This window comes from Babylonia areolata, chromosome 4, assembly GCF_041734735.1.
Source record: "Babylonia areolata isolate BAREFJ2019XMU chromosome 4, ASM4173473v1, whole genome shotgun sequence".
NCBI lineage: Eukaryota > Metazoa > Mollusca > Gastropoda > Neogastropoda > Buccinidae > Babylonia > Babylonia areolata.
In genome coordinates this window covers 45,288,658-45,301,157 of record NC_134879.1, presented here as the reverse complement: position 1 = coordinate 45,301,157, position 12,500 = coordinate 45,288,658, and the positions used below count along the sequence as shown (strand labels likewise).

The 12,500-nt window shown below is 44.1% G+C and overlaps 1 protein-coding gene across 2 annotated transcripts in view; it reads left to right on the top strand.

Annotated features, from left to right (window-relative positions):
* Positions 1 to 12,500, top strand: part of LOC143281709 (neurexin-1-like) — a 102,729-nt gene that overhangs the window by 41,358 nt on the left and 48,871 nt on the right. For both annotated transcript variants that reach the window (XM_076586973.1, XM_076586971.1), the window contains one exon: positions 9,776 to 9,934. In XM_076586973.1, the coding sequence (XP_076443088.1) occupies positions 9,776 to 9,934 (159 nt within the window). The remainder of the gene's footprint in view (positions 1 to 9,775; positions 9,935 to 12,500) is intronic.

Here is a 12,500-nt window from a genome sequence, read left to right as displayed (position 1 = left end):
TTTTTTGTGTGTTTTTTTTTTAGATTGAAGCGACAGTTGTTCTGATCTATAGAAGTAGGTTTGTGTTTTCCCTCATTAGTGTAGTGAATAACAGATGATAAATTAAGTTGGATGGGGGAGGGGGAGAAAGGAGGTAAGGAGAGGGGATCGCATCCAAACATCATGTTCACTCACTAACTTGCACTCACAAACATATCTTTACTGAAACACAAAGCAACCTGCTTTCATTTTTGTCTGATTAACCAGGATACAGACATACGTACAAACACGAAGACTGGCAAATAGGTGTAGATGGGTATTGAGGTGGGGTGGCTCATCCACGTTCATGTTTGCTGAGAAAAAGACTGTGTGAGGGTAACAGTTGGTAGGTTGATATTATTTCAAATGTGTGTGTGTGTGTGTGTGTGTGTGTGTGTGTGTGTGTGTATTGGTGTATGTGTATATGTACTAGAACTGAAAAAAAAAGTTTCACTACTGGTAAAGCAAAAAAAAAGGGGGGATATGCGTATGAAAGCAAGCAGTTGCAGCAGCTTTGTGTTAAAATCAAAACCTTTAGTTCTGTGTGTGTGTGTGTGTGTGTGTGTGTGTGTGTGTGTGTGTGTGTGTGTTTGATTAAAGGATATACGTATATGTATGTGTGACTGTGTCGGTGACTGCAAAAGAGAGAGAGGAAGAAGAAAGAGAGGGCAGGAGAGAGGAGAAACATGCCTGGTTTATGGCCAGTCATGTGAATGCCCTCAGCTCACCCTGTTTTCAGCCTTGTTGTTAAGTACCACCGTTTTAAGTCACACACACAAAGGGGGATTCAGAAATGTAAGTCTTTTCCTGTCGACAAATGGCTGTCCAGCTGAACGGACCAGAACAGCGTTTCCGTTTGTACCCCTTCACCCCCCCAAACTCCCCTCTCCCTGCCCCCCTTTCACATCAACTGGATGTCTCACTTGTCCTTACACGGGACTCGAGAACACAACTCGAATGCACTAGCATGCAAATTAGTGAATCCTATTCTTGGATCAGAGGCCGGCTCTTAGTATGAAGACTTCGGGGGCATTCCTGGTGGAATTTAAAGACACGAGGGCGAAGGGACAAACCTTGCTGAAAATTATGAAATAAACACGTGACGGGTATTGTTGATAACTCCCTTGCCGGCCTGCACGGAATATTCAAGCATGCTTCCTAAAACTTTTGTTTTGGGGGATCTTTCGTTGTAATCAGCAACAGCACAAAAAGTGTTCGTGGTAATCACATTTGCTGTTTCAATAAGTCATGCGAAATGCTGGGAACAGAGTGTCTGTTTTTATGCCATTGACATTAATGTTCTCAGTTCTCTGAACAACCACAGCTTGTGGTCTGTCGTTTTCACTTTTTCATCTATCTAAAAACGGCACCTTTTAGCTGAAAGCTCTTTCACATCAGCAGTGATTTCATTCACCCCCTTTTTTCTTTCTTTTTTTTCCTTTTTTTTTTTTTTTTACCTTGCGTGAGCTTGGACAATGGACTCCTTTGAGCAACCCTCAGTTTGCTGCGATTCTCAAGCAGTTCACTGCAGTATCACTGCCAAACTAGTTAGCCGTGCATTGTTAAACTCACGGCTTTTTTTTCCCTATCAGCGAAACTTCGCTGATTACTCTGTAAGTTTGCAAAAGACTGCCCATGCCGGTCAACGGGCGGTAGAAACCCTGTGACTGGTCCACCTGCCGGGAAGAAGCAGAGGGTTTCAACGCTCTCCACATCAGACCTCGTATCAAAGCCACCAATCATGGTGCAGGAGTGCAGAAGGAGCCCGTGGTTGTGGAGGGATTTTGTTTAATGTCCCGTCACACATATCGGTGATTGAAGACATTTTGTTAAAGTATTTATGAATACATTTGAGTATTATCGGTTAGAAGGGGTGGGAGATGTGAATGTTGGGGGAAACTGGGCAAATGAGGGTGAAATGTGGGTGAAATTTGAAAAAAAAGAGAAAAAAGTCTAAATACAATTACAGGAAATTAGTTAAAGGACTTCGTAAAAGAGAAGTCGTTAAACTGACAAGCGAAACAACTGATAATGAATGACCCGTGGTTGTTTGGAGTTCGCCATGTAAACACGTTTCTTAAAGATCGTTTCATTCTCCACAAAGGCATGTTTGCGAAGCGAATGCAGACAAATCCAGCAGCCCAGGAGCTTTGTTCCTCGGTATTCCCCTCAACGGTTGCGTCAACTTAATTCGCAGTTCGTTTCGAAACACGAACAATACCTCAAAGCAGTTGAAGACCCTTTATCACTCAGTTGCCATCTTGAAACCACGTGTTCTCCTTGTAACAATTAGCTCGCCTCAACACGAACGCGGTCGGCCGCGATAATGTTTCCGCGGAAAAAACAGTCAACACAAGAACCCGTCAAAGATGATTAAACTGCTCGGCTCGAAATAACGTTCATATTGATAACTGTCAAAACACTGTCGGTTTCATTTGTTATTGTCTTTTAAAACAATTACTGTTATTGCTGTTTGATTGCGATTGTAGTTGTTTTCAAAACAAGTGCCGTTTCTTTATAATTTGTCATTGAAAGCTGACTGTTGTTGGCTCTACGTAAATTTCCTTTGTTACAATTATCTTTAGCTGAAATAAAATTTCCATCTATTTGCTGATTTTTTTTTTGATTTTTTTTTTTCGGAGATTTCGGCTGCTAGTGTCCATTGGGCTGCTGGCCGGACAAGTTTCATGGTGTTGTCTTCCAGGAACACCTGTCAGTTCTCGGACTTGCAGTGACAGAATCATCTGTCTGTCAGCTTCCTGCTTTGCTGTGTCAGCTCAATGTGTATAATGTAGGTGTATTGCCTAACGTGACTGTCGGGCCAATGGGTGGTCGCCGCTTGGAATTGCTCTTTGAATTGTCTAATCTTTTTTTCTGGATCAGTGTCGGATCTTGCACTGGATTAATATGTGATCTTGTTCTCGATCAATGTCTTTATCTAGCTTCTTGCGTCTGTTCTAATCGTTCTATTCTGAACGCTTGTCTGACCTCTACTTTGGGCACTAAATTCTTCACCCTTGGCTCGATTTTTCAGGTGACTCAGTAGTGAGCGTCGTTGTCCATTGCACCTCTTGCTGATGGTTGGAACAGTTGCTGGAACGCGGCAGAAAGTCTCCTTGCTGGGACTGACTTGTTATACTATACACCATTGCCATTTGTCCAGGCATTCTCTGAGCTGACGTCTTGGCAGCACACCTTCCGCTTTGTGATCAGTTGTACCAACGTCCATATATTCATTTTGGAACCAAAATGAATTTTTTCTACATAATTTTGAAAGAAAAAATGTTATTATTGCCATTGCTATTGTTGCCTTGTGTTGAGTACATATTGCACACAAAACCTAGGTTTATCGTCTCATCTGAAAGACAAGAATTCAGACCACCACTCAGAATGTAGTGGATAAATTTGGCTGTGATCAACGGATCCTCTGGCACCTTGTCGTCCTCTGTCGTCATCCGCCAGTTCCAAGACCGAGGAGTCACAGACCGGGTTCAATGAAAGGTATTCACTCTTGCACTTTTCTAGGACAGCTTCCACAGACTGTGTCAGATTTCCATCATGCTGCAACAAGCCTTGAAGGTAGGCGTGTTGGGCTGAGGATCCAGAGAGAGGCCGTGATGTTAATCAGGAGGTAAGTCAGCTGCTTGTTGTGGTCGTTATACTGGATGTGGGGCAGCGGTCACACTCAAGTCTTCATCCACTGTTGGAATTCTCTTCAGTCACTGGCAAATACAGTTACGTTGTCAGCAAGTCATCAAGTGCCTTTGGATGTGCTAGTCTTTCGCTTTTCATTCTACACTGACTGGGGAAATTCCCGTCGTTTTCATTTTATTTTAAGCAGTAAATGTTCAGTGGCACAGGCCCACGTTCTGCCGCAAAGTAAAGCTGTCATACACTGAGCAAGGTGCAGCTCTTTTCTCACCATCTCTGCAGATGTTCAGGACCAGTGATATTAACCACTCACGTGCGCACACACTTGGAGGCACCCAGACACACAGCGTCCACATTAGCGGAGAATAACTCAGCTCTCCACGAGATTCTGTTTGTTATTTAAACACACAGCGTCTGGTATACACACGCGGAACAAGGGCTAAGATCTCTACAGGATTCTGTTTGTTTCTCAAACACACACACACACACACACACACACACGCACGCACGCACGCACGCACGCACGCACACACACACACACACACACACACACACAGGGAAAGGGGAAAGAAGATTAGGCTGTCTACAAGATTCTATCTTTTTACTGGGCAGTCTGTTGCCGGAGGCACGTCGGCACTGCAGTGAACTTGTTAAGCCGTGTGTGCCTTCCAGTCCATCTCCGATCAGCAGCGTAATCTCTTTCTCTGCCCGTCTCCACACCCAATGAACGAAACTCTATTTTCCTTTTTGATCAATATTTGAAGCCTTTTCATGTCTTTAGACGCAAGTAACCAAATTCAGTTTCCCTTTTCGGATCAGCGTTTTTCAGTTCTCTCGCGTCTTTAGACTCAAGGAACAAAACTGGATTTTAGTCCGTCAGCATTTTATCTCCACCTTTTCTTGTCTTTAGCCCCTACGGGTGGAGCTCAGTTAATCATTCGACAGCCCCGGCCGACCGCTAAGGTCTTCTGGGGATTAAAGAATTGAAGCTCAGTGAGGCTTGCTGAGGTCTTCAGAGGATTACAAAAAAGAATTAAAGTTCAGTGAGGCTGAAAGTGTACCGGCATTTCCACCCGGACCAGACCGCTGCAGGCTGACATGGGAAAGAATGACGATCCATTTGTTCCGTCAGTTCTTCGAAATATTTTTGCAAGGTGAAACATCCTTTATAAACTGCATAACAGTATGCGTGCGTGTGTGCATACAGACACAAGCGTGTGCACACAGGAGCTCGCTTGTGCGCGCGCACAGAGAAAAAGACAGAGAGAGGAGGGAATGATAAATAAAGATTTTCCTCGCGCCCCTAACAGGCATCGGTGGCTTTTAGAATTTATTTTACACGTTCTCTTAGTCTGTTGGATACTTTTTTTTCTTTCTTTTTTTTTTTTCGATTCCATTGCTCACATCGTCAAATGGGCGAGAAAGGCTAAATGTGATTGGACAGCACTGCATTGATGAAGGGCAGCAGGAACTTATCCATCCAGATGAAGCGATGTGTCACACCTATGGGGATCTTGGAGCATGTCTTTTTACCACAAGTGATGAACGACTTGTAAACAGCAAAACTGCTTCGCCCTTCACGTCTGCCGGAGTGGTCTGCCCATGTATGGAAAGTGTCATTGGCTTGTGTGTGTGTGTGTGTGTGTGTGTGTGTGTGTGTAAAAACGAGCCGTCCAGAATTCCTAACCAGTACCGGACTTAATGCAAAGGAGAGGGGAAAAATCAATCACTTGATTCCTTATAGATGCCTTAAACGACGAATCGCCTTGGACGGAGATAGGGAAGGCTATATGAATTTACTGTAGTGCTGCAAGACTGACGTATCTCCTTTCCTGTGCGGGCGAACATTGTTCACGCATTGACGGACTCGCGTGTACACACTCTTGGGGGCACGTGCAAGCAGGAAGTCCCTCACGCGCAGGCGCGTACATACATTCACAGGCATGTGCACAACCACGCAATTAACAACGCGCATGCGCAGCCCCGTTTGCACAATATCTGCGTCCTGATTTGCGCATATTTACATGCACGTCGAAGGGTGATCTTTGCAAACAGCAATTAGCGTTATGCACCCATTTTGTTTTAACTAGGATGGCGTGGTTAATGATTCAACATTCTCACCCGCTTCATCCGAAGCTTTCGTAATTATCTTCCATATTCGGAGAAAATATATAATGCAGAGGGAGTCTGAAATGATCCTGTTGTCTCCGTGTAATTACATGTCCAGCCCCGCAACCTCGTCGGTTTTCGTTGTCCACGTTCTGTGGTTTTGTTGTACCAATTCAACGTATTGAACGGCCACTGTTCGTGCGTCAGCTTGCCTTTGTGTTGGAGTTTAAATAAATGAGTGTTCCTCTCTCCCCTTACCCTCTCCCTCCCTCCCTCCCACCTTCTCTCTCTCTCTCTCTTTCTCTGTCTCTCTCTCTCTCTCTCTCTCTCTCTCTCTCTCTCTCTCTCTCTCTCTCGCCTTCCTTCCTTCCTCCACCCATCTCTCCTTCCTTCCTTCCTCCACCCATCTCTCCTTCCTTCCTTCCTTCCTTCCTCCACCCATCTCTCCTTCCTTCCTTCCTTCCTTCCTCCACCCATCTCTCCTTCCTTCCTTCCTTCCTTCCTCCACCCATCTCTCCTTCCTTCCTTCCTTCCTCCACCCATCTCTCCTTCCAATCCCTTCTTCATTCTCCCCTCTGTGGCTCTCTCCCCTTGCTTATTTCATTACCACCCTCTTCCCTTCCGCCATCTGTATTCCCCCGCTCTCTCTCTCTCTCTCTCTCTGTCTCTCTCTGTCTCTCTGTCTGTCTGTGTCTCTCTGTTCCGTCTCTTTCTTTACCTCCCTCCTTCCCTCCCTCCCTCTTCGTCTGCCCTCTGTCGCTCTCCCCCACCCCCACGCCCTCTGCTGTTTGCATTCCCGGCCTTCTTGCTTCCACCGTTTGTATTTCTTCTCCCCCTACCCCCCTCGCCCCCCCCCCCTCTCTCTCTCTCTCTCTCTCTCTCTTTCTCTCTCTCCCTCTTCCTCTTTTTTCCCCTCTCTGTCTCTGTCTCTCTCCCACTCTCTCTCTCTCTCTCTCTCTCTCTCTCTCTCTCTCTCTCTCTGTGGCATTTAATTAATTACGTTATCCCAAACCTAGTGTATTTCTTAAGACCAGGTGTACAGATGAATTGATAGAGGGCATGATGAGGTGGGGGAGGGGGGAGGGGATACAAATGATGGATGAGGACGCCAATCAGAAAATGCAAGCTGTTGACAGTCTGGGGGGGAAGAAAACCAATATCGCTACTTTCTTCTTCTTTTTTTTCTTGTCAGATAAAAAAAAAACATGCCATATTGAAAGCAAGGGGATTTTGTTTAACTCTTTCCATACGAACGGCGAAAGAGACGATGTTAACAGCGTTTCACCCCAATTACCATCATCAAAATATTGCAAGCTGAAGGCTCTTATACTGAAGAGGTGAATGTTGACAAAGAATACCACAATTCTGACGACGGAAGCTAAAGGTTGGGTCATTCAGACACCCACTGGACATCCGAGGGGTCTGTTTAGAGGAGAAGAGAGGACTGGCCGTACTGAGTGAGTTAAACCCGTATGTTTCCCAGTGTGTAAATACCTTATCGGAAACATAAACATATACCATGATCATTTGCTCTTTCTTGATTACTCTTGGGTAGTGTCGTCTTTTATTAAAGAAAACGTACTTATGGCTACGAGATTGATTTCTTTCTTTCGGTTTAAACAAATCTTTATCCAGAAAACATACACGCATACATAAACAGCAGAGCAGGAACAAGCTGACATCTTCTTTTCGTGCTCAAGCATGTAGGTAAATGATTATTCATTTGGTTTAGTTGGTGGTGGGGAACATTACACAACTGCAGTGATGCTGAAATATATGACTATATTCCCTTTGTTTTACTTGACTGACAAAGGGAGTGTTGAGTAGATTCCTTTTTTTTCTTTTCTTTTTTTTCATCTTGGTTTCGAGGGAACTATTGGCATGACAATAGTTATTTTTCTGTTATCTGCCTTAGTGTGCATAGATCCTGTAATGTCGATATACAAAATATTTGACATATTTCATTCTTTGCCCTTTTTAAAAAAAATTTACATGTATTTGTTCATAGCCTTGTATCTTTTGATTAATGATTTGTCCCAGCTCCAATTCGAAGATCCATCAAATACCAATCTTGAGAGTGGACATTTTGATAAATGAATTTATGTCATAAATAATGCAGTGCAATATTATATAATGTAACATCCATCCATAAGGTAAACATATAATGTAATTGCATTGGGTGTGTGTGTGTTTGTGTTTGTTTGTGTATGTGTGTGTGTGTGTGTGTGTGTGTGTGTGTGTGTGTGTGTGTGTGTGTGTGTGTGTGTGTGTGTGTTGTGCTCAGTGCCAATTGAACGCGAAAGAGTAATATTACCATATAGATACACATTCCCATGACAGAAAATGTTTTATCTTTTTCACTTTTAGTATATATATATATATTTCTCTAAGTTTTCTTTTTATGTTTTGATGTTTACTTTTATTTCATTTCATTTTAAAGTTCAAAGTATTCGTTGTCGAATTTTGTTGGGTTTTTTTGCTTTCTATAGAAATGTCTCCAATATTCGCAAAAAAAAAAAAAAAAAAAAATGTTTGCGTCAGTCGAGCTATTTGGGTTGGTTTTGTTTTTGTCTCTGCCCAACGTTATCTTTTATTCCTGTTTTGTTTTTGGTTTTTTATGTATGAATGTTTTCTTTATTGGCAGACTACTGATTCTTTATTGTTAGACAAAACATTTTCTGAACGCATTTTATGCGACTATTATCTTCGGCACTAAAGAAAAACGTAATGATAAAAAGTCTGCTCAGAATCAGCTTTTTGTGCATGTTATATTTTGACTATAGTCAGTTGATTAACTTACTCTGAGTGAAGATGTTCAATCTTCGAAGATTTTATATCTCAGTATTAGTTTGTAGTTCTTTTAAAATTTGGCGCTTATTTCATGAATTTGATTTTTTTTTTTTTTTTTTTTTTTTTGTTAAAAACAAATTTCACGATGAAATAGTCGAAGACCGCATATTTTATATCAGAAACGTGCACACATACACACAGGCACGCGCCTTAAGTAACAAAGAAACACTTCAGTATTAAAACCACACACACACACACTCACATACACACACACCACCGCTCTCTCTCTCTCTCTCTCTCTCTCTCTCTCTCTCTCTCTCTCTCTTATCCACTGACTCAATCCGCTCCCTCTGTCCCACCCCAACACACACACACACACACACACACACACACACACACACACACACACACACACTATAACCACCACCAGCAACAGCACCACTACCACCACCACCAACAACACCACTACCAAATACCAACAACAACAGCACCACTATCACCAACTACCACCACCACTACCACCAACTACCACCACTAACAACAACAACACCACTACCACCACCACCTACCACCAACACTACCATGCACATCTACCCCACACATACCACTACCACCACTGCCACCACCAACAACAACAACACTGACTACCACCACCACAAACAACAACAACTACCCACACTTACCACCACCACCACCAACAACAACAACAACACTAACAACCACCACCACCACCAACAACAACAACAACACTAACTACCACCACCACCACCAACAACAACAACAACAACACTAACTACCACCACCAAGAACAGCAACAACACTAACTACCACCACCACACCAACAACAACAACAACACTAACTACCACCACCACCACCACCAACAACAACAACACTAACTACCACCACCACCAACAACACTAACTACCACCACTACCACCAACAACAACAACACTAACTACCACCACCACCACCAACAACAACAACAACAACAACACTAACTACCACCACCACCACCACCAACAACAACAACACTAACTACCACCACCACCACCAACAACAACAACAACAACAACACTAACTACCACCACCACCACCACCAACAACAACAACACTAACTACCACCACCACCACCAACAACACCAACAACAACAAGAAGAACCCTACCACACCCAAGAACTCACCCCGGGTGGGGCTGTGTGTGGTCAGATCTCGGTGGAGGTGGACGGGATCCACGGGGAATCGGGTAGCACGACGGGTAGGTACACCCTGCTGTCCAGCAAGGTGCTGTACGTGGCGGGCAGCCCCGACACCGCCACCCTGCCCGGCTCCAGGGTCCGCACCAACTTCAAAGGGTGCATGAGGAAGGTGAGTTATGTGTGGAGGAGTGTGGGGGTAATAGGGGGGATTGGGGGGGGGGGAGGGGAGGATGTGTGTGTGTGTGTGTGTGTGTGTGTGTGTCTGTGTCTGTGTGTCTGTGTGTGTTGTGTTGTGTTGACCGTGCGTGAGAGAGAGAGAGAGAATGTGTGTGTCTGTGTCTGTGTGTCTGTGTCTGTGTGTTTCTGTCTGTGTGTATGCATGTGAAGGTGGCTAAAGAATCGGATGCTGAATTTCCTCTCTCTCTCTCTTTTTTCTTCTTTTTTTCCCCACCTACACCAACACTCGTGAATAATTTAGTTTTCTACACATGTATTGCTGCTGTTGTTTTTTTTACAAAACAAGTTCAATGACCCACCCACCCCCCTCTCCATCCTTCCCTCTCCCCCTCCCCACCTCTCCCCCTTCCCTGCCTCCCTCCGAAGAAGAACATCCACAAAAGAGCAGTTCAGCCACTGATTCAAAGGGTCACCGTGGCATTCCGCACCAAGGTTTCTGCGACACAAAATTTAGAAGAAAAAAAAACCCAATTCTTACAGGGTTTCAAGCAGACACTCAGTCTCCTCTCTGGACTAGGTTGAATGACGGAGAAGATTTTTTTTTTTTTCTTCTATGCCCTAGGGTTTGTTTTTGTTTGTTGTTGTTTGGTTTGTTTTCATTCTTGTATCTCCCGTACCAGGCATTGATCAAACGAAAACCAAATGAAGGCCCCATCTTCTTCTTCTGCGTTCGTGGGCTGCAACTCCCACGTTCACTCGTATAATTATGCGCGAGTGGGCTTTTACGTGTATGACCGTTTTTTTTTTTTTAACCCGCCATGTAGGCAGCCATGCTCCGCTTTCGGGGGTGCGCATGCTGGGTATGTTCTTGTTTCCATAACCCACCGAACGCTGATATGGATTACAGGATCTTTAACGTGCGTATTTGATCTTCTGCTTGCATATACACACGAAGGGGGTTCAGGCACTAGCAGGTCTACACATATGTTGATCTGGGAGATCGGAAAAATCTCCACCCTTTACCCACCAGGCGCCATCACCGCCATGATTCGAACCCGGGACTCTCAGATTGAAAGTCCAACGCTTTAACCATTCGGCTATTGCGCCCGTCGAAGGCCCTTTCAAGTCTCTTGTTTGTCTTCAGCAAAAGGTGGGGTAGACTGTGGGAGAGGGTGGAAGATTCACACAAAGATGGCATTAGCATATTGCTTACACCCTTCCCATTGATTTCAGCTGAAAACCAAGCGGTTAACCGCGCACGCTGACGCACACGCTCACACAGACACACATACATACATACATACATACATACATACATACATAACTATATATATATAAAAAGGAAGCATAAACAATAAACAGTGAGATCTTTAAAACAAGCAGCACATGACATTTATACACACTGGATGGCCACGGAATCACCTGTCACGTTCCAGAGCCAACACCCAGTTAACTCTCTCCATACGAACGGCGAAAGAGACGACGTTAACAGCGTTTCACCCCAATTACCACCATCAAAATATTGCACGTGGAAGGCTCTTACACTGAAGAGGTGAATGTTGACAAAGAATACCACAATTCTGACGACGGAAGCTAAAGGTTGGGTCATTCATACACCCACTGGACATCCGAGGGGTCTGTGTAGAGGAGAAGAGAGGACTGGCCGTACTGAGTGAGTTAATACTCTTCCGCGCTGTAATTAACAAAATACCCCCAATACGTTAGTGGGCTTTCATAACAAGAAAACAACCCCGCCCCACCCCCCATCCCCACCCCCCCCAAAAAAAATAATAAAAAAAAAAATAATAATAATAATAATAACTTCGCTTCTTTCTGTCCGATACACGCCACGATTCAGTTTCTTGTCGACCCCGGCCAGTGCGGTCTCAAAGGCTTCAAGTGTCAAGACAACATTTTAACTTATATTGATTCGGCTTGGGGAGGGGTCCCACGGGGTTTGTCTCTCGGCCCACGCGTCGATTGCGGCCAAGATCGGGGTATCCAAATGCGCGACGAAAAGAATGTCGATGGAGGGTTTGCTGAGTTTTTGGTTTTGTGGGTGTTGTTTGGGTTTGTTTGGGTGTTTGTTTTTGGTTTTTGTTTTTTTTTCTTAGCGTGTGGACATTCATTATTGAGCGTGTCTTCTCTTGAACGTGTCCCCCTTGAGACTGGCGTAGCACAAAGGCAGGATTTTTGTGAAGCGGGGTTTTGAGTTTGTTTGGGTTTTTTTTGTTTGATATATATATATTTTTTTGTATAGTTCACGTGCCATCCAACAAATGTATTTTACGACTGTTTTTACTCTCAGAATTGTTGATAGGAATCTGTGTGTAACGGCCGAATTCTGTTTAGTTTCATCTTTTGTTCCCCAGTGGTAATGTGCGATGTTATTTCATTAAAGCAAAAAAAGAGAGAGAAAAAAAAAGCACACAAAAGCCCCAGTGGTAATGTTGGATGCTATTTCATTAAAACGAAAACAGCACACAAAATCAGTTTCACGTCAACAGCACCGATCTGTTGTCCCCCACCCCCACCCCCACCCCATCAGTTTCACGTCA